The sequence below is a fragment of the Sorex fumeus genome, unplaced genomic scaffold, assembly GCF_029834395.1.
Source record: "Sorex fumeus unplaced genomic scaffold, SorFum_2.1 ptg000079l, whole genome shotgun sequence".
NCBI lineage: Eukaryota > Metazoa > Chordata > Mammalia > Eulipotyphla > Soricidae > Sorex > Sorex fumeus.
This window is the reverse complement of record NW_026606136.1, coordinates 4,277,828-4,297,275: the sequence shown is the minus strand read 5'-3', so window position 1 is coordinate 4,297,275 and position 19,448 is coordinate 4,277,828. Positions and strand designations below refer to the sequence as shown.

The 19,448-nt window shown below is 45.5% G+C and overlaps 1 protein-coding gene and 1 non-coding gene across 2 annotated transcripts in view; one reads left to right on the top strand and one right to left on the bottom strand.

Annotated features, from left to right (window-relative positions):
- Nucleotides 1-18,701, bottom strand: part of ERMP1 (endoplasmic reticulum metallopeptidase 1) — a 58,169-nt gene extending 39,468 nt beyond the window's left edge. The window contains exons 1-4 of the mRNA XM_056130585.1: nt 18,309-18,701; nt 15,531-15,832; nt 9,304-9,431; nt 8,257-8,362 (exon numbers count right to left, since the gene is read on the bottom strand). Coding sequence (XP_055986560.1) covers nt 8,257-8,362; nt 9,304-9,431; nt 15,531-15,832; nt 18,309-18,625 — 853 coding nt within the window. The 5' untranslated portion in view covers nt 18,626-18,701. The remainder of the gene's footprint in view (nt 1-8,256; nt 8,363-9,303; nt 9,432-15,530; nt 15,833-18,308) is intronic.
- LOC130038795 (U6 spliceosomal RNA) lies at nt 16,803-16,909 on the top strand. Its single transcript, XR_008794784.1, has one exon. It is a non-coding gene; the product is annotated as a U6 spliceosomal RNA (small nuclear RNA).
- Nucleotides 18,702-19,448: the final 747 nt, after the last annotated feature.

The following is a 19,448-nucleotide window of genomic DNA, read 5'->3' as shown; positions in this document are numbered from 1 at the left end:
GCACTGTCCTCCCGTTGTTCATCAAATTGCTTGAGGGGGCCCAGTAATGTCTCCATTGTGAGTCTTTGTTGTTACTGTGTTTGGCATTATCGAATAAACCACAGGTAGCTTGCCAGGCTTTGACGTGTGGGCAGGATACTCTGGGTAGCTTGCTGGGCTCTCCAAGAGGGACGGAGGAATCGAACCCAGCTCGGCCAGACTGGCCACGTGCAAGGCAAACGCCCTACCACTGTGCTATCGCTTACTACAGAAAAAAAAAATTATGGGAAAGGGAGGAGGAATGGAAGGGTGTGGAAATATACTACTATAGGAGATGCTTTGGTGATCAGACACTACAATCAATATTTTAAGAAGATGATAGCAATAACTTAACCGCACAAGTGCAATTTAAGGAAAAGAAAAAAACTAATGCCAAAGGAAATTCCTGAAACTAAAAAATAATTGATACAAATTTTAAAAGATGATCTAATAAAAGATTAAATAGAAGACAATTAAAAATCAAAAGAATTAGAAATACAGAATGGAAAAAGTGTGGAAATGGGCCAAAATGATAACACAGAGGTTAAGGCACTTGCCTTGCATGTGGCCCACCCTGAATGACAGTAGAGGTTAAGGCACTTACTTTGCACAGAGGTTAAGGCACTTGCTTTGCATGTGGTCCACCCTGAATGATAACAGAGGTAAAGGCACTAGCCTTGCAAGTGACCCACCCTGGTTTGAGCCCCAGCATTTGACTCCAAGCCCTGCTGAGTCCAGAGCCAGGAGTAAGGCCTGAGCACCGCTGGGTCTGACCTCAAAACCCACACTAAAAATAAAAAAGGAAAATGGATGAAAACACAGAAATGTATCTAAGAGACATACAGGATACAGTGGAAAGGTCTAACATAAAAGTAACTGGAATCCCAGAAGTGGAAACAACGCAGCAGAAGTAATGTTCTAAGAGTGGATGGCAAATAACCTACCCAAATGCAAAAAAAAAAAAAAAAAAAATTCAAGCCATGAACTTATTAAAAAGACTTGACAAACCCCAAACAGGATGAATATAAAAGGACCAGGTCTCCAGAGAGAAACGGCTAATTCCGGGCTTAAAGTTAGAAAAGAACAAGGTACACTGGAATTTTCTGTGTCAGAAAGTAAATGATCAAAGGAAGACATCAGAGAACATGTCAGAACTCATGTACTAGTTTGAAGGGCCACACTGGAACAACTCATACATCAAAGTGATAGTAACAATATAAAATCCCAACATTACACAAAAATGCACAAAATGCTAAAATAAATACACAAATCAAGGTGACCAGAAAGTCTCCCTTCTAGCAGAATTCCAACAGCTCACTGCAGATGGAAATGTTCAAGCAAGAATGCTTTGTGGCGCAAATCAATGACTGCTAAAGTTAGGATCCAAGTTTGATGAGAAACAGGATATTTTCATAGTTCCAAAGCACGTATTACAAAAGGAAAAAAAAGGAAGTTTACAAAGTAAAGGCTACCAATACCAAAATCCAGGGTTGGAGCAACAATGTAAGGGTTGAAGTGTTTGCCTTCAATGCAGCAGATCCTGGTTTTACCCCGAGCTGCATATGACCCCAAGACAAACACACAAAAGCATCTAATGCCCCAAAAGTAATATCATCAGTAATCTGACGTTTCATGGCTGCTGATGCAAAGCACCAAGAACAAAAATGTAAAAGAAAAACTGATGGTGGCTTATCACATTAAAATACCATTATAAAATATTATTACTGACACGTTCGCGTGTTACTACTTAAAAACACTATTGTTAAGACCACACTGGAAAACAAAGTTAAGCTATAAAGAAAATTACCATCACAAAAATCAGGATAAAAGGTCATTCTCCGAAACATGAGTCCACAAGCAAAATTAAACACCAAAGACATGGGTCAGAGTAATGGAATGACTAGGGGGGCTTCTAGACTGCTTGCTGGCAACACTCTTGATAACTGATCTGAGTTCTGGTCACAAAATCATACTTAATTTGTACAAGTTCTATTACACTGAACACTCGGGTGCTGTGTTTTTATCATACCATGATAAAAGATGAAACAAAAACACTCAGAAATAAATTCTTAAGTTTATTTTATATACTGGACCATAAAATATACCTGAGAAATAAGGATCAGAGGAATAATACAGTAGGAAAGATGCTTTGTTTTTACACAGCTGACCTGGGTTCAATTCCCAGCACCCCATATCCATATATGGTCACCTGAGCACCACACCAGGAGTGATCCCTGAGTAAGACCTATACACTACCAGGGGTGATCCAAAAACCAAAACCAAAACCAACCCAAAACAAAAGTTTAAAAGCCTGAGAGATAGATAAGTGCAATAAGCAGCAAAACTATGGCTTGAAATATCTGCTACCTGGCTTACAGATCCCACTGGACATTACAGACTTGCTCCAGCCTCTCGCTGAGACGTACAGGTTATGAAGAGGCTGGATTTCTGTGTGAAAAGGAGGATTGGGGAGACTGGAATGGGGAAGAATGATAAATTCTGGACTTAAATGAACTCCCCGACAGAACTGAGGCAAAAGCAGCCCCATCCATGATCAACTTGATATTCTTGTTGGCTGATAATCCTACAAGGAAGACAGCTGCACATCCCACAATGAGGAACGGAAGCCTGTGGTGTTACGTGACTTACTCGAGGCTGTGAGTCCAGCGTGTGCTATAGCTAAGGTCGAAGCCTAGGTCGTCTGACTGCAGAGCCTGTGCCCTTCATCACGACCTCTACTGCCTCCGGCAGAAAGCTTTTCACTTCTTTACCTCATAAAGGGGATAGAAAAAGACAAAAATGTTTTCACTTAATATTCTTTCTCTTGCTGCCATCTAAGTCAGTGTTTCTCAACTTTTAACTAACTACAGCTCTCTTCCAACCTGTTTCCTTCCTGTGGCCCTGTCCTACCAGCCTATCTGACAGGAGTCTATCTCATTTATGTAATTTTCACCTGGAGTCCCTCAGAATATCCTGAGAAGTACTGATCTAAATCCTGACTCATCTCATTCAGGGCATGAGCCTCATCCAGAAATGATCAGATGAAAAATTCAGGTATGTGGGTTTTGTGGCAGAAATCTCAGAGTCGGGGATGAGCGACCTCCCATCATCTTCCTGTTCTTCTGGAAACCTAGCAGTCACACCCATGAACTGCCTCCGGCTGATGCCAAATAAGCTCAGTGACTGGATATGAACTAGAGATGCGTAAATAAATCTCGAAAGAGATCAAAAAGCTGCAGTGATGTTTCCAAACCCCAGTCACCATCCAGTTAAAAATTTATCTCCAGTTGTATCACTCCATTCAAAATTTTACTATTCTGGAGCATGCAGCCACATTTGTGGCCGTACAACATCTCAAACTCTACACCACTGATATACCAGGAGTAGCATACCAGATTGGATAGGCTGTAAAGTAGAAAGCAACCCATCTCAATTAAGAAAATATTAACACACAAGGCTTAACCGGTAACAACATGTTAGCAGTCTCTTATACAAGGGCTTAATGGCCCCACGGTGAGACACAACAATCTTCACACTCACTTTCTTCTAAGGAAACCTTTTTCGATTATTTTTAGTGAACAAGCAATGTAAAAATTATTCAGGGCCTGCTATCAGGCAGGCTTGAGTGGTAGTTGGGAAAATGGAAAATAATGGTGGTGGGAAGGTACAATGGTGGTGGCTTGGCATTGGATATTGAATGCAACAAATTTTACAAAAAAAAATTTTTTAAGAAGGTATGTGATTATCATTATTACATTTATAGTGATTTAATGATTTACATCATTATTACATTTCCTAGGGCCAATGGTCTTCTCATTTAAGGAGTCTAATTAAAAAGTGTATAACAGAAGTAAAAAAATTTTTCAATTAAAAAATAATAAATCCTGGGGCTGGAGTGATAGCACAGCGGGTAGGGCATTTGCCTTGCACGTGGCTGACCCGGGTTGGACTCCCAGCATCCCATATGGTCCCCTGAGCACAGCCAGGGACAATTCCTGAGTGCAGAGCCAGGAGTGACCCCTGTACATTGCCGGGTATGACTCAAAAAAAGAAAAAAAAAATCAATAATAATAAATCCTTACTCGTGATTTCAGTTTCTTGTGCATCATTTCTTCTTAAGAGTGAGACCCCAGCCACAGAGAGAGTTCAGTGGGCTGGAACCCACGCTTTGCTTGCAGGAGCTCCAGATTCAATCCACGAGAACACATGGCCCCCAGCCCCAAGCACTGAGAGGAGTACTGTCAGGTTCAGGAGCCCAGAACAAAACAAATCCTTTCCCCCCAAAAAATGAGTCCAGTCTTCCTTACTACAAAGAGTATAGATATGTGTCACGTTGCTCTCAGGGTCAAGCCTGCAAAACCAACGTTCAGAAGCCCAATATGGCTGACCTGATTCCCACGGCACTACTTGAGTTGGTGGCTTCAACAAGCAGAAGAAACGAAGGAGCAAAAAAAAAAAAAAAAAGCAGGAGGGGGGACGAACATGGTGAATGTGACTGTGGAAGGAAAATAAGAAGAAACCTACAAACGACCACTGAATTTACAGATGTGACTTCCATAAGTACATTCTGGAGACATGGGGAACTTACAGCTGATGAGAGCTGGCTCGAGAACAGAAACAGAGGACTTCTGCTCTTCCAAGGGATTTTGCAATGGACAAGAATATGGAAATGTGGCACCGGTTGGAAGAGCTGGACTTTTCCTTAAGAACAATTATCTGACTCAGACCTCCGTCTAATGCCAGGCACAAAGTCAGGTCAAAATAGATTAAAGACCTTAATATCAGACCTGGTAAAAGGTAAAGGTAAAGGCCCTCCCATTGTTCATCGATTTGCTCGAGCGGGCCCAGTAATGTCTCCATTAGAGACTTTGTTGTTACTGTGTTTGGCATATCGAATACGTCACAGGGAGCTTGCCAGGCTCTGCCGTGCGGGCGAGATACTCTTGGTAGCTTGCCGGGCTCTCCGAGAGGGGCAGAGGAATCGAACTCGGGTCGGCTATGTTGGCTACGTGCAAGGCAAATGCCCTACTCTGTGCTATCGCTATCAGACCTGAATCCATAAGATACCTGGAGGAAAACAGAGAGAGAACCCTCCATGACACTGAAGCTAAAGGCAACTTAAAAGATGAAACACCATTAACCAAGCAAGTGAAGCAAAGATATACAAATGGGACTACATTAAGCTATGAAGCTTCTGCACCTCGAAAGAAACAGTGACCAAAATAGAGAGAGCCCACGGAATGGGAAAGAATATTTACTCAATACCCATCTGTTAAGGGGTTAACATCCAAAGGCACTGGTAGAACTTTATAAGAAAAACCTTCAACCCCATCAAAAAAATGGGGAGAAAAAATGAACAGAAACTTTCTCAAAGAAGAAATACAAATGGCCAAAAGGCACATGAAAAAATGCTCTACATCACTAATCATACAGGAGATGAAAATCAAAACAATGAGATATGACCTTACACCACAGAGTGGCACACATCAAAAAGTGTAAGAACAACCAGTGTTGGCACAGATTCTCGGAGAAAGGTAATCTCAATTCACTGTTGGTAGGAATGCCGATTGGTTCAGCCTTTTTGGAAAACAATATGAGAATTCCTCAAAAAACCAGAAATTGAGCTTCTATAGGACCCAGCAATACCACCTCTGGGATAATATGTACCCCTGGGCTGCAAAAACACACAGCAGAAATGACATCTGCACTTGTATGTTTATTGCAGCACTGTTCACAATACCCAGACTCTGGAAACAACCCAAGTGCCCAAGAACAGACAACTGATTAAAGAAACTACGGTACATCTACACAATAGAATATACTAGACAGCTATTAGGAAACAATGAAGTCATGAGATTTGCTTATAAATGGATGGAAATGGAGAGTATCATGCTAAGTGAAACAAGTCAGGAGGACATAGAATGACTGCCCTCATTTGTGGGAAATAAATATTTTTTTTAAATGTTTAAAAATTTTTTTAAAAAAAGGCAAGATACTAACATCCAAGGACAGTAGTAACAAGGGTTAGGATGAATGGTCCATGGCTGGAAGTCAGCCTCAAAGGCTGGGGGAGAGGATAGTTGAAACAGAGAAGGGACCATTATGACAATAATGATTGGAAAGAATTGCTCCAGATTGGAGATGTGTGCTCAAAGTGGGCAAACACCAAATATGATGGTCTTTAAGTATCTGTATTGCAAACTATAATGCCCAAAAGGGGAGGAGGCGGAAGAGAGAGAGAAAGAGACAGAGAGACAGAGAGACAGAGAAGTGCCTGCCAGAAGAGAGGCGGGGCGGGCCTGGCAGGAGGGGTACAGAAAAAAATGCAGGAGAGGTAGTCGAAACATTAGGACTGGTTTTTTCCCTGTGGAAGGAGGGCTGGGTGCTAGACAGTAAGTTTAAAGCAGGGCTGTGCAGAGAAACACGCCCACAAGAGAAAATATTCTCCTGCCCATGTGGAGCCATAACACTTTACCAAAGGAAAGACAGTGTCTCTTCCCTCACAGAACTTTCTTGTGCTGCCTTTGGATCTAGTGATGATCATAAACGCTCCTCCTCTCCTGTCTGACATGCAAGAATGAAAGCGAAATGGGTCATAGTTAAGCATCTACTGACCCGTTTCAGCAGGAGCTACCAGCTTCTTTCCATTAGGTGGATGAAGAGTAAGGGGCATAAAGCAGAACCCTGCTTCTGACTTTGTGACCTTGAGATTCTCAGTTGTTTACATGATAAAATATACATCCATTTTGTATAGCTTTTGTTTCTGGGCCACACCGGCAGTGCTCAGGACTCAGTCCTGGCTTTGCATTCAGGGATACTCCTGGAGGGACTGGGGGGGAGCCGAGGATCAAACCTGATCAGCCATTGTACAAGGCAAGCCCCCTACCCACTGTACTATCCCTCCACCCCATGTCTCCCGGACTCTGAATGGTAGTGTACACTGTGGCACTGTAGCACTGTCCTCCCGTAGTTCATTGATTTGCTCGAGCGGGCTCAGTAACGTTTCCATTATGAGACTTGTTGTTACTGTGTTTGGCATATCGAATACATCATGGGTAGCTTGCCAGGCTTTGCTGTGCAGGCGAGATACTCTCGGTAGCTTGCTGGGCTCTCGAGGGGGGCGGAGGAATGGAACTCGGGTAGAAGTTTAATATAAGTTGAAAGGATAACTAAACCATTGTACTGCATAGGTGATGAAGACATACTTAGACTTGTCCTATTTCCATAACTTAAACAATATCATGTCTTCAAAGGGTGCTTAATTACCGAAACTCACTTCCTTAGTCCTTCTTCTGCCCCCACACAGTCATTAGTAAAGCTCCTGGCAGATACTACATCTGTGAATGAAATGCATTACTCAGACTTCTAAAAAAAGGGAAATGGCACTGATCTTCCAATACCATTTTATTACACCCTGGCTAAAATAAATTGAGTCTTGAAATCTGATTCATGGTATTCCAGTTTTATGAAATTCAAATGAATACTTGCTTAAATTTGGGATAACCCAAAACTAATATAATGAATGTTTCTTTAGAATCATTACACATGTTCAAAAATTTTCCACTTTTATTTGGGGACCTGGGTGGACCTCCACCCAGATCCTCCATATTCCAGTAGGCAGGGGTCACACCCACCAACTGGCCCCCTGGCGCTGTGTAATCCCATCAATGGCCAAGACCCAGAGACTATAAAACCCAGCTCCCAGAAGCACGCAGCCGCATTTGCGGCTGCGTGACATCTTATTATCTCATTCTTACTTTGGACAAAGTGGCAGGCTACCGAATGTAACCTGCCCACACGGCAGAGTCTGGCAAACTCCCCGTGGCATACCCAATATGCCAAATGCCAGTAACAATGATGGCTCTCATTCTCCTAACTCTGAAAGCGCCTTGAATATGGCACTTTTTAAAAAATCTCAGGGTTAGGACGAAGGAGACGTTACTGGGGCCTGCTCGAGGCAATCGACAAACAACAGGATGGCCGTGATCGTCGTGATCATGATTTCGGGACCATACCCTGGTGTGTTTAGGGCTTACTCCTGGCTCAATGCTATAGGATCACTACTAGCAGGGTTCAGGGGACTAGATGGGGTGCTGGGGATCAAACTCAGGTCACTGTGTACAAGTACAAGGCAAGCACCTTACCCACTGAACTATCTCTTCAGCCTTGAAAATTTTCCACTTCTGTAAAAACAAGAATGGCACAGCTATTCTTTACACAATGCACAGGCTCACATACCTGTTTGAAACACGAGTTCTTTTCCTCCAACACCTGCTGCCTCCAAGTTAATAAATGCACGGACTGAGTTGGCCCAAGGGTGCTGAGTAATGAAACCATGACTGGCCTATAAAAGAAGGAAAGAAAGCAGATATAGCTTAAACAATCTAATATCATTGAAGACTTTATTTGGCTTATTTTGAAGACAGAATGCCTGTACTGTTGAGGGGAACAGAAAAATAAAATAACCTTTCCCAAAGGTACAATCTAAAGATCTCTGTGTGCTTCTTGCTCCCCCTCTGCACAATTGCTGCATGTTGTTTTCTCAGTGGAAAGTTACCCGTCACAGAAGGCAACCTGATTTCCACTGAGTGGTGACAAACAACATTCTTAATAAGTATGGGGCTGTGCACCACATCAGGCAAAACAAGAGCAGAGATGGAATGACCCCTAACATCAGTTGTGTGCAGGCCTCGAAATATCTGAATCCTTGGGTGTACAAGATAACCAGAGATGGAAAGTTCGGGTGAGCCCTTTCCTAAATCAAGCAAGAGGCTCTGTCCTAAGCCAAAGAGTGAATTCTGATGTGAATGAAAGTGGCTGTGCATATGTTTTGTGGGCCACACCTAGTGGTGCTCAGGCTACTCCCAGGTCTGTACTCAGGCCTCTCCTGGCAGTGCTCGAGAGGCCCTGTGGTGTCAGGATTTGAACCCATGTCTCCTGTTTACAGAGCATGCACTCTAGCTCACTGAGTGCTCTAGCCCAGCTGACTTAAATTTTTCTTTGTGGTTCTTTTCTGATATAAGGCCACACCTGGAGGTGGTCGAGGTTTACTCCTGGCCTAGGGCTCAGCGATCACTCCTGGCAGTGCTTGGGGACAAGTGCCAAGAATTAAACCAGGATTAGCCACATATAAGGCCAGCACCTTAGTCCCTGGCCTATCTCTCCATCCCCTAGCTGTGAAGTGTTTCATGTTTTGCTAGGCACAGAATCTCTTCTATAGCATTGACAGTATCATTCAAATGGATAATCAAAATGCCTGAAGTATTTGAAATCATCGAATCTCACTTGCAAGACATTTTCCTCGGCACCATTGAAGAGAAATATGACAGCATGCTGTAAGGCTTCTGGAGACGTCGCCAAGACGCGAAGGATTTCCAGCATCACTGAACAGCTGACTGCATCGTCACTGGCACCTTAAATAAGAAAAACAGATGAGCCTCTCAGATCAGAAATCCTCTCCAGAACGAACCAATATAGCAAGGAAAGGAATGGTGCTTCCTCATCAAGGAAGCATCATGAAACCACAGGCAGCACAGCTCCGCGGTCTCCTGGTGACTCCAGCCGGCAGCACTCAGCTCCAGGAGAACAAAAATCTTTATATGCTTGGGCCCTCTGACTTACTCTCTGTGTCTAGAATCATGCCTTGCCTAGGGCACTCGCTAATACTTATTTTAACTAATCGCCCAGATGGGGTCCAAAGTAATACTGGAAACGGGCATTCTCGTCAACCCAAAGCAATCCGTTTCCTTCTTTATCCTCCTTCTATGTCCTTTGTAGTATTTTTACTTCTGCAATTTGCAGTCCCCTGTAGTATGTCCACTGCCACCGACTCTTTTCCTGCTTGCTCCCCTGCCAAAATCATAAAAACTGCAAATCACTCGGTCTTTACAGAGGATGATAGAGAATTTTTCCAAGGTTTCCCCAAAGGGAAACTATGTGATTAGAAAGTATAAGGAAGACAGCTAAGCTAGAAAGACATAGAAAAAGATACTTATGACCCAGCAGTTAGTCCTGGTCTCTGCTATCATGAAGCACAGGGCAATATCAAGTCACTTAACTTCTTTCTTGATGCAGAATCTTTGTATAGTAATTAAAGGTGCCTATGAAGATGACTTTAAAGCCTGGACTTTATACCAAAGTGGTAGCAGGTCACCCTCAGGCTGTGGTGGTGCTAAGGAGCATCATGTGGTAGAAACTTCAGGCCTCAGAGGCTTAACACATGTGCTCCATCACTTGAGCTATGTCCCCTTGACTTTTGGGGGAGGGGAGGAAGGGAAGGGAGGTCGCCAGAGCAGTGCTCAGAGGGCCTAAAGGATGCTCCCAGCAACTCTCAGTCAATGGGGCCAAGAAAAGGTTCTGCTCGGGTCTGATGGCAGTGCTACAGTTTACTGGAGCCATATGGTACTGGGGCTCGAACTCGGCTAGCCACATGCAAGACAAGCTCCCTACCCACAATATACTATTGCTCCAGCCCAATCTTTGCTTTTTGAAGAGATAGTTAAATTGGTTGGATACTTATATCAAGTCATTATTCTTGACTTTTAAGTGTCAGGTCCTGGGATGGTGGATAAAGTTCAGTGAGGGAACATCTGCTTAACCTGTGTACGTTCTGGGTTTGATCCCCAAAGCTGTCCACAAAAAAACAAACAAAAAGAAGCAGCAAACTGTTGAAGCTAATGCTAGATGATAGGAACACTTGGCTTCATAAAGAGCCTGTGGTTTTGTATACATCTGAAACAGTTCCTAATAATAGTAAGTTTAAAGGGTCACCAAAGAGAAGAGACACAGTAACACACAAACAAAAGTATTTCTGGTTTTGGAGAGAGTATAATGGATAAGGTATTTGCCTTGTTAATAGCTGACCTGGGCTGGATCCCTGGCATCCCATATGGTCTCCCAAGCCCTATCAGGAGTGATCCCTGAGTACAGAGCCAGGTCTAAGCCCTGACCACTGGCAGATGTAACCCAAAAGCCAAGAAAAACGTATTTCTGGGTACACACGCAAGAAGCCAAGTTATCATTCTGCCCTGCTTTTTCCTGGTTCAGGGCAGGTTAATGACACCTCCCTCTAACATGTACTATAAGAAATAATTCACAGTTCCCTGTATGTGGCCATTCTATGGTAGTCTTTCCTTCTCTTGGCCAACTAAAGGCTCTCCAGTGCATGTTTTGTGCATGTTTTGCAGGCAGGAAGCTCTTCAATTCCTGGCACCATGTGGGCCCCAGCACTGTGAAAAACAACCCCTGAACATGGTGCCAGGGGAAACTCTTGAGCACGTCTTGGTATGGCCCAAAATGACAACAGAAAATCAAAAAGGCAGGGCTGGTGCAACAGCACAGCAGGCAGGGTGCTTGACTTGCAAGCAGCCAACCCAGGTTCGATCCCCAGCATCCTACATGATCCCCCAAAGACCACTAGGAGTGATTCCTAAGTGCAGAGCCAGGAGTAAACCCTGAGCATCACCCAAAACAAAAAGTAAGAGGAAATTCAAAGGTAAGCTGAAAGAAATATACCCATAAAGCATTGATAAAAAAAAGCTGTCCATTTGTCTTGCCTTGTGTTACTGTTTCTAGTAAGCAAGAACAGACCTGAGGAAGGGTCAAATATCCTCAAAAAAGCAAAAGACAGGCAGACTTGGTGATTAAACAACATTCCATTCCATTTAGAATTAACCCTGAAATTAGAACCACCCCCAATTAGCTCAATGGCTCCTCTAACCAACACCCTAGAACCACACAGAAAACCCAAGAAGCTCTCTCCAGCCTTCCTGCAGCACTCCTGACAGGTATCAGTTCCCAAGGTTCCCATATACTGCTGAGAACTTTAAAGAACAAAGGTGGTTTCAGTGAGCTCCTACACTAAAATTATTTCAGTGGTCACTCACGTGTTTTCTTTTCCAATTATTTTTGACAATGCATTGAATGAAATTTCCTTGAGATTATTGGTATAAAAGTCTTATAAGACTTGTCCCACCAGCGAACAGCACCATCATAAAAAGAGGACAATGGATGATAGGGTGATGCTTATTTTAGCAGTTACTGCTTTGAAATAGATATAAAAAGGCTACTAGTCTCCATAGTACAATTTTTAGTTTTAAAAAGTGTACAGCAGGGACTGGAGAGATAGCACAGCGGGTAGGGCATTTGCCTTGCACGTGGCCGACCCGGGTTCGATTCCCAGCATCCCATATGGTCCTCTGAGCACCGCCAGGAGTAACCCCTGTGCATTGCCGGATGTGACCCAAAAAGCAAAAAAAAAAAAAAAAAAGTGTACAGCAGATAGGGTGTTTACCTCACACAATTCTGACCCACGAAAGATCCCCAGTATCCCACAGGTCCCCTGAGAACTGCCAGAGTAATCCCTGAGAACAGAGCCAGGAGTAAGCCCTGAGTAAAACACACAAAAACAAATGAACAAACAAAACTATCGGAGTCGGGAGGTAGTGCAAAGGGCTGAGCACATGCTTTGTATGCAGGAGGTCCAGGTTTGATCCACAACACTGCCAGGAGTGACCCCCAAGCATAGAATTAGAATAGCCCCATGAACCACTAAATGTGGCCCCAAAAATAAACTAGTAAGAATAAAAGTTTAATAAAATGTTTATAATGATTTTTGACAAAGTATGCAATGTGCTAAATAAACAGACTTGGCAAGCTTTCTAATTTAAGATATTCAACTATGAAGTATGAAAGTAAGTTTCATTCTGTACTTTGTATAAACAGATATTCATATTAAACCTGCTCTAAATTCAAATAATACGAAAATAAATAAAATTTATAAGCATGCATTTGAAAAGTTCATGAACAACTTTGCAACTATGCATCTCACAGTGATTCAATAGCACTGTAGCACTGTCCTCCCATTCATTGTTCATCGATTTGCTCAAGCGGGCACCGGTAACGTCTCCATTGTGAGACTTGGTGTTACTGCTTTTGGCATATCGAATACACCACGGGGAGCTTGCCAGGCTCTGCCGTGAGGGCAGGATACTCTCACTCAGTAGCTTGTTGGGCTCTCCGAGAGGGACGGAGGAATCAAACCTGGGTCGGACGCATGCAAGGCAAACGCCCTACCCGCTGTGCTATCGCTCCAGCCCACAGTGACTCAATAAAATATATAAACAAATAAAAGTTCATTCAACAAGAAAAAAGAAAATTAAAAGCAAGCTCACCTCCCATAACTGTTACCATGCTGACTCCCCCACTGGTCCTGCTCTACCAATTCACGACTAAACCTCTGAGGAGGGGCAAGGCGGGCAGCTAAAAATCATGACACACCAGTTCCCCCCATCCCCCAGCCGAAAACCCCGGGGCTCCCTCAGAAGAGGCCTGGACCGAGTCCCAGTCCTGACAGAAGACCGGGCAGCCGCACCCACATCCCACAGTTGCCACCACGCCAACAGTTCAACTCCACTGCTTCACTAACTCTGCAGGGACAACAACCTGCAAAGAGTTTCAGGTCTCTGGCGTCCAGGCTGAGAACTCTGGGGTCTTCTTAGAGAGAGCCTACCCCTAAACCACCCCCACCCCGTAACTTCCAGAAGCCCCAGCAGTCACACCCACTTCCCGTGTCCACTGCCTTGCCAATTCGTAGATCCTGACATCTCCGGACTGGGGACCCCTCCAAACTCCTCAGTGCTGAAATTCCAACAGGAGCACACCAAATTAGGTGGGAAAGTAACACAGAGGCTGACTAAACTCAACAGACCAAAACAGTAACACAGAAGACTCAACAAGCAACAAGCAGCTTAGTAAATCCTCAGGTAAGGACTTAACAACCCAGTGGTGAGACAAAACAATTTTCACCAAAAAAAAAAAAAAAAAAAAAAAAACCTGATTTTTAACATAAAGATTTTAATATTGGCACTTTGTTATCTAATCAATTTCAACTCTAGAACTGTTTTCAGAGTTGCAGCTTTTGCTACATTAAAATAAATACATTTTTAAAAATTAAAGAAAAAAATTTTCTGAAGAAAAGAATTTTTGAAAAAAAAAATAAAAATAAAAAAACAAGAAAAGAATTTTTGGTGCCAGGTATAAGTCTAGTCTATATTGTACATATCCACTCCCTCTTCAGGGCGAAGGGGGGGTGGTGGGGGACATGTGTCAGTGCTCAGAGCTTACTCCTGGCTTTATGCTCAGGAAATCATTCTCAGCAAGGTTTGAGGGACCATTTGTGGTGCGGAGATCAAACCCGGTAGACCACACGGAAAGCAAGATCCCTACCCACTGTACTACATCTCTGGAAGCCAGGCTACATGTATTCTTGTATCTAATCCTCCAGGCAATGCCATTCTGAAAGGAGTCAGAATCTCTACAGATCAGAAACTGAGGAAAGGTGTAATCTGCCAAAAGGCGCAATACCGACATCCTAATACTCTCTTTCGGTCATTCACATGTAGCTAAAACAGATGCTCGGCCAGGAATCCCAGCAGTAGGTGCGGGTGTGTGCCTGACCCCTGGTATTTATTCCAGTGTCCTGAGTGAAGGGTGAACTCCGTGTGACTCAGGGTTCATCTCCTAAAATGCCGATTCTATGGATTCCATGGTAAAATGTTATGATTTTTCTACCCCACCCTATGAAGAGTCTCTCATTACTGAAAACACTGTTCTGAGGAATCTTATTTTAAATAATGGAAGGTCAATTTAGAGGATGTTCATTCATTCAACAAAGACTGTGTCAATGTTTTATGTCAAAACTACTGCCCCATGGAAACAGTAAATGCTCAATTTTGCCAGTATGTTAAGAGGACAATTTATAGATTAATGAGTTACTCTAATCACTAGGGACCAAGATTCTTACTTTACAGGCCACAGAAATTGAGAGATATCCTATGAGCCAAGAATTGCTTAAACACAAGAATCCCAACTCCTAGCACCACACCCAGCAGAGTAAACATCTCATGAGACCAACCTAACCCTAGACTTGTGACACACACTGGTAAAGATAAGGCTGAACTGTCCATCCAGATACACTTCGTGTCTGTCACAAGGTTGCTGGTACTAATGTTTTTTTAAAAAAAAAAAAAATTTAAGTAAAGCACCTGAGAGAATAATGCAAAGTAGATTTGGGCTTTTTCAATTTTGGTTTTTGGCCACACCGGAGGTGCTCAGGGCACAGTGCAAGCTAGAGAGAGAATGAGGGTTTCCCTCCACCTCCCAACCCCTTCCCTGCTGAAAAGTAGATCTTCAAGTGACACTTTTCTATTTAGCACAACCGAATACAAGGTTTGACCATGAAAATGCATCCCCACAACTGCCCAAGCAGCTTGACTTGGACAACGTTAATAAAATTTCTAGGCTGGAAGGGCCTCAAAATATCTAGAAAGGGCGGGGGCAGTGGTTCAAAGTGCTGGAATGCACGCTTTGCATGGAGAAGTCATGGTTTGATCCCCTGCACCACGTGGCTCTCCCAAGCACCAAGTCAGGACTAGTCTTTGACCTCTCTGGCTATGGCCTACTTGGGGCCTCTCAAAATACTAAATGCCTGGGGGAAAAAAAAAAGTATATACCTGGTGAGTTTGCCACTGAGTCGAAATGGCAGTTGGCCAGGATGGCATGCTGAGCTCCAGCTCTGGGCTCCAACTTCACCACCACATTGGTGATGTTGTCATAGTAGCTCGTAAAACCTCCCAAGAAGTCAATGCTGAAGGAGCCCGTGGGCCGCTGTACATCGACGGAAATCTTGTGCAGATGGCTGCTTTGAATTTCAATCAGTTTAATCTGTTCCAAAAGGTAATGGACTGTCAGAATTTCATTTTCTGGACTTCCTGTAGTCCTGGGACCAATCGCTGTTATGTGTTCAAGATAATCCCTGGAAGTGAGCAAACACACAACAAGATGTGCAAGGTTTAAAATGAACTCAGCACAAAGCAACGCTGCCTCTCCACCCTTCTCCCATCCGAAACCAAGTCAGTTTACTTCTCACATAAAAAGGCTGCCTGCTATTAATTCAAGAATGCTATGAAAATAACCTGTAAAGCTTCATCATTTGTGTCCCATGCATTCAATCCTCTGTCCACCCCATTCCCAACTTCTCTCAAACTCCATGTATGAAATCAATACAAAGACCAGAGATTCCATTCACAATTCTAATTGCAAGGGGCCAGAGCAACAGTACAGTGGGCAGGGTGCTTGCCTTGCACACGGCCCACCCAGCCTGGTTTGAATCCTGGCATCCCACATGGCTCTGGGCACCACTAGGACCAATTCCTGAGTACAGAGCTAGGAGTAACCACTTGAGCACCGCTGGCTGTGACACCCCCCAAAAAATAATTCTAAGTGCTAAAGGCTAGAAAAAGACAATACAATTTCAGGATGCCACTCTAAAGAACACCAGTGATTCTAAGGAGCTAAAATTAAAGATCAAAGACAAAGAGGTTGGCCAAGGAGAGCTTAAAAAGGGCTGAAAGGCATAACAGGAGGCCCGGTTTCAATCACAATGGTCCCTCAAGCAACCCCAGGAGTGACCCCCAGCAAGCAGAGACCCTGAGCACTACTGAAATGACCCTTCACATCTCAAAAAACTTCAAATAAAAAAAAATTATGATAAATGGCCGGAGCAATAGCATTTGCCTTGCACAAAGTGACCCAGGTTCAATTCCTCCACCCTCTCGGAGAGCCTAGCAAGCTACATAGAGTATCTCGCCCACATAGCAAAGCCTGGCAAGCTCCCCGTGGCATATTCGACATGCCAAACACAGTAACACGTTTCACACTGGAGACGTTACTGGTACCCGCTCGAGCATGAACAACAGGAGGACGGTGCTAAGAGTATTAAATGAGTGCTCGCTTCGGCAGCACTTATACTAAAATCGGAACGATACAGAGAAGATTAGCATGACCCCTGCGCAAGGATGACACGCAAATTCATGAAGCGTTCCATATTTTTTTGCATTCATCTGGGGAACATAAAGTAACAAAATAGGAGACTAACACCCAAGAGTGGCCAAGATTAGTACCAGGAGTTTTGCTTCATGGCTTGGAGGCCTGCCACACATGCTAGGGGAAAAGGGAATTCAGATAGAGCAGGGAGCACCAAATAAAGGGTGTTGGGAGGATCCTCCCAGGATGGGAGAAGCATGCTGAAAGTAGACTATAGACCAAACATGATTGCCACTCAATGTCTCTTTTGCAAACCACAGCACCCAAAAGGAGAGAGAGAACAAAAGGAAGAGCCCTGTCACAGAGGCAGGGTGGGATGAGGGGGGGAATGGGGGTGGGAGGGATACTGGGATCTGTGGTGGTGGAAAATGGGCCCTGGTGGAGGGATGGGTATTTGATCATTGTATAATCAAAACCCAAGCACAAAAATTTGTAAGCCTACAACTGTACCTCATGGTGTTTCACTAATAAAAATTTTAAAATTTAAAAAAAAAAAGTGTTAAATGAACTTAGCCCTCCTCCAGAGCCCACAAGACCTAAAAACTTCAATTCAGGCCAAAATCAACCCTACCCCTGAAACAACAACAAAAAAAATTGTTGGGTCTTTCGCTGTGTTCCAAGTGTGTGTATAGGTGCTGGGGGGAAGGAGGAGAGATTATGTGTTCCAGTGAGTCCTTAAGAAAATAACCTCCTAGTACTTTGGAATCAAAAGGAACCGTTTTTTTTAAAACAGCAGCTGTTGGCAAGTCTTTGCTAAATCACGGTTTCATGAGCTTTGACACACTTAGCTTACAATATCTGTGCCTTCCTTCATCACCTTTACCAGCATACTTTCTTTTTGTCCTTTTCCTTTTTTTTTTAATGAAAAATAATAATGAAACAGCCGAGCCTCACACTGTGGGGGGGGCCCCAGGGCAAACTCCAGGAATCTGATAACTTCTGACATGCTAAAATGCTGTGATCTAGCAGGGAGGGAGAGACTTCAGAGTTTTCCAGTGTGAAGACCCGGGGATCCCCAGAAAGTCAAACCAAAGCTCCCGCCACGCCATCCAATCCCTCTCCGCAAACCGAATTGGGAAGAATATACAAAATAATCATAAAAATAAAACAATTAAAAAAAAAAACCAGTCCAAGTCCACACCTTCGGAAAGCAGTCAAGCAAACGGGGGTGGGGGTGGGGGGCAAAAGGTAGTAGCTGGCTGCAGAGGAGAGCCCGGAGGGGCTCAGGGGTGGGGGTGGGGGTGTGGGTGCTGCTGCCCATCGGCGACCCGCAGGTCGGGCCCAGGGCCGCGGAGCCCCGGGGGGACCCGCGCCCTAGCCGCCCCCACCTGCAGGGCGCGCGCACCGCGTGCACGTGCGGCGGGGCGCTCCGGCGGGGCGCGGGGGTGGGGGAGCCCGCGGGGTACCTGGCTCGGCGCGCGTCGAAGTCCCCGGGGCGGCCGGCGGGGCCGCGCAGCACCAGCTGCCGCAGGGAGAGCTGCACGAGCGCGCGCAGCGCCAGCAGGTAGAGCGCCAGCAGCAGCGCGGCGCGCGCCTCGGACAGTCCGCGCGGGCCCCCGGCGCTCCGCTTCCGCGTCCTCTCGCGGCCGCCGCCGGGCGCGTCCCCCGGGGGCTCCGGCTGCAGGGCCGCCCGCTGCGACGGCCGCGCGGCCGCCGGCCCGTCCCGCCGCTCGCTCCCGCCGCGGTGCCGCCTGACGGTCGCCGACTCCGCGCCCCGCTCCATGGCCACCAGCCGCCGCCGCGACCTGCCCCGATCGGCCCCGGCCTGCGACCGCCCCGGGAGCCGCGGCCGCCGCCGCCGCCGCCGCCGCCGCCGCCGCCGCAGCGCCCCCTCGCGAGCGGACGGAAACTGCAGAGGGCCAAACTTCTTTTGATTGGCCCGGCGCGCCGCGGCTCCGCGCTGCGCTTCGCTGCACCGCGCCACGCTCCGGGCGGGCCCTCCAGGGTGGCGGGCTGGGTGTGCGCCTCCTCTGGGAGGGCTCCCCATGCAGAACTCGTGGTCGGACGGAGCTGAGAGGGGAAAAAAACAACCCCAAAAGAGAGCATCACGGACGGAAAACGGGAAGAGAGCGTGGGATCGCTTTCAACAGCATGCACGCCGGGCCGGAGAGGTGGCCCAGCGGACTGCGAGTGCAGGCTGGGCGTGCAGGAGACCTGGTTTCAGTCCCGGGCGTTTGCATCAGAGTTCCCAGAGCACACGGCTTCCCGGTGCGGGACCAGAGAGCAAGCACGCACAAGAAAAGAAGGCTCGTTGCTCCTGAGATGCACCAGACGGAAAGCGATGATGGAGCTTTCCTGAAAAGCAAGAAGCCCGGGTTTAAGAGTAGAGGTAGGACTGATGACTGCTGGATCAAGAAGCTAGGTACACAATGGAACACTGCGTGGCCGTAAGAAAAGATAAAGGTCGTGCGATTTGCTACTGCCTGGGTGGATCTGAAGTGTATCGTGTTAAGGAAATCAGGAGAGGGAGAGACACAGACTCGGAATGAACTTTCTCAAAAGTGGGATGTAAAAAATACCTTGGGGGGGGGGGGAGGGGAAATGCC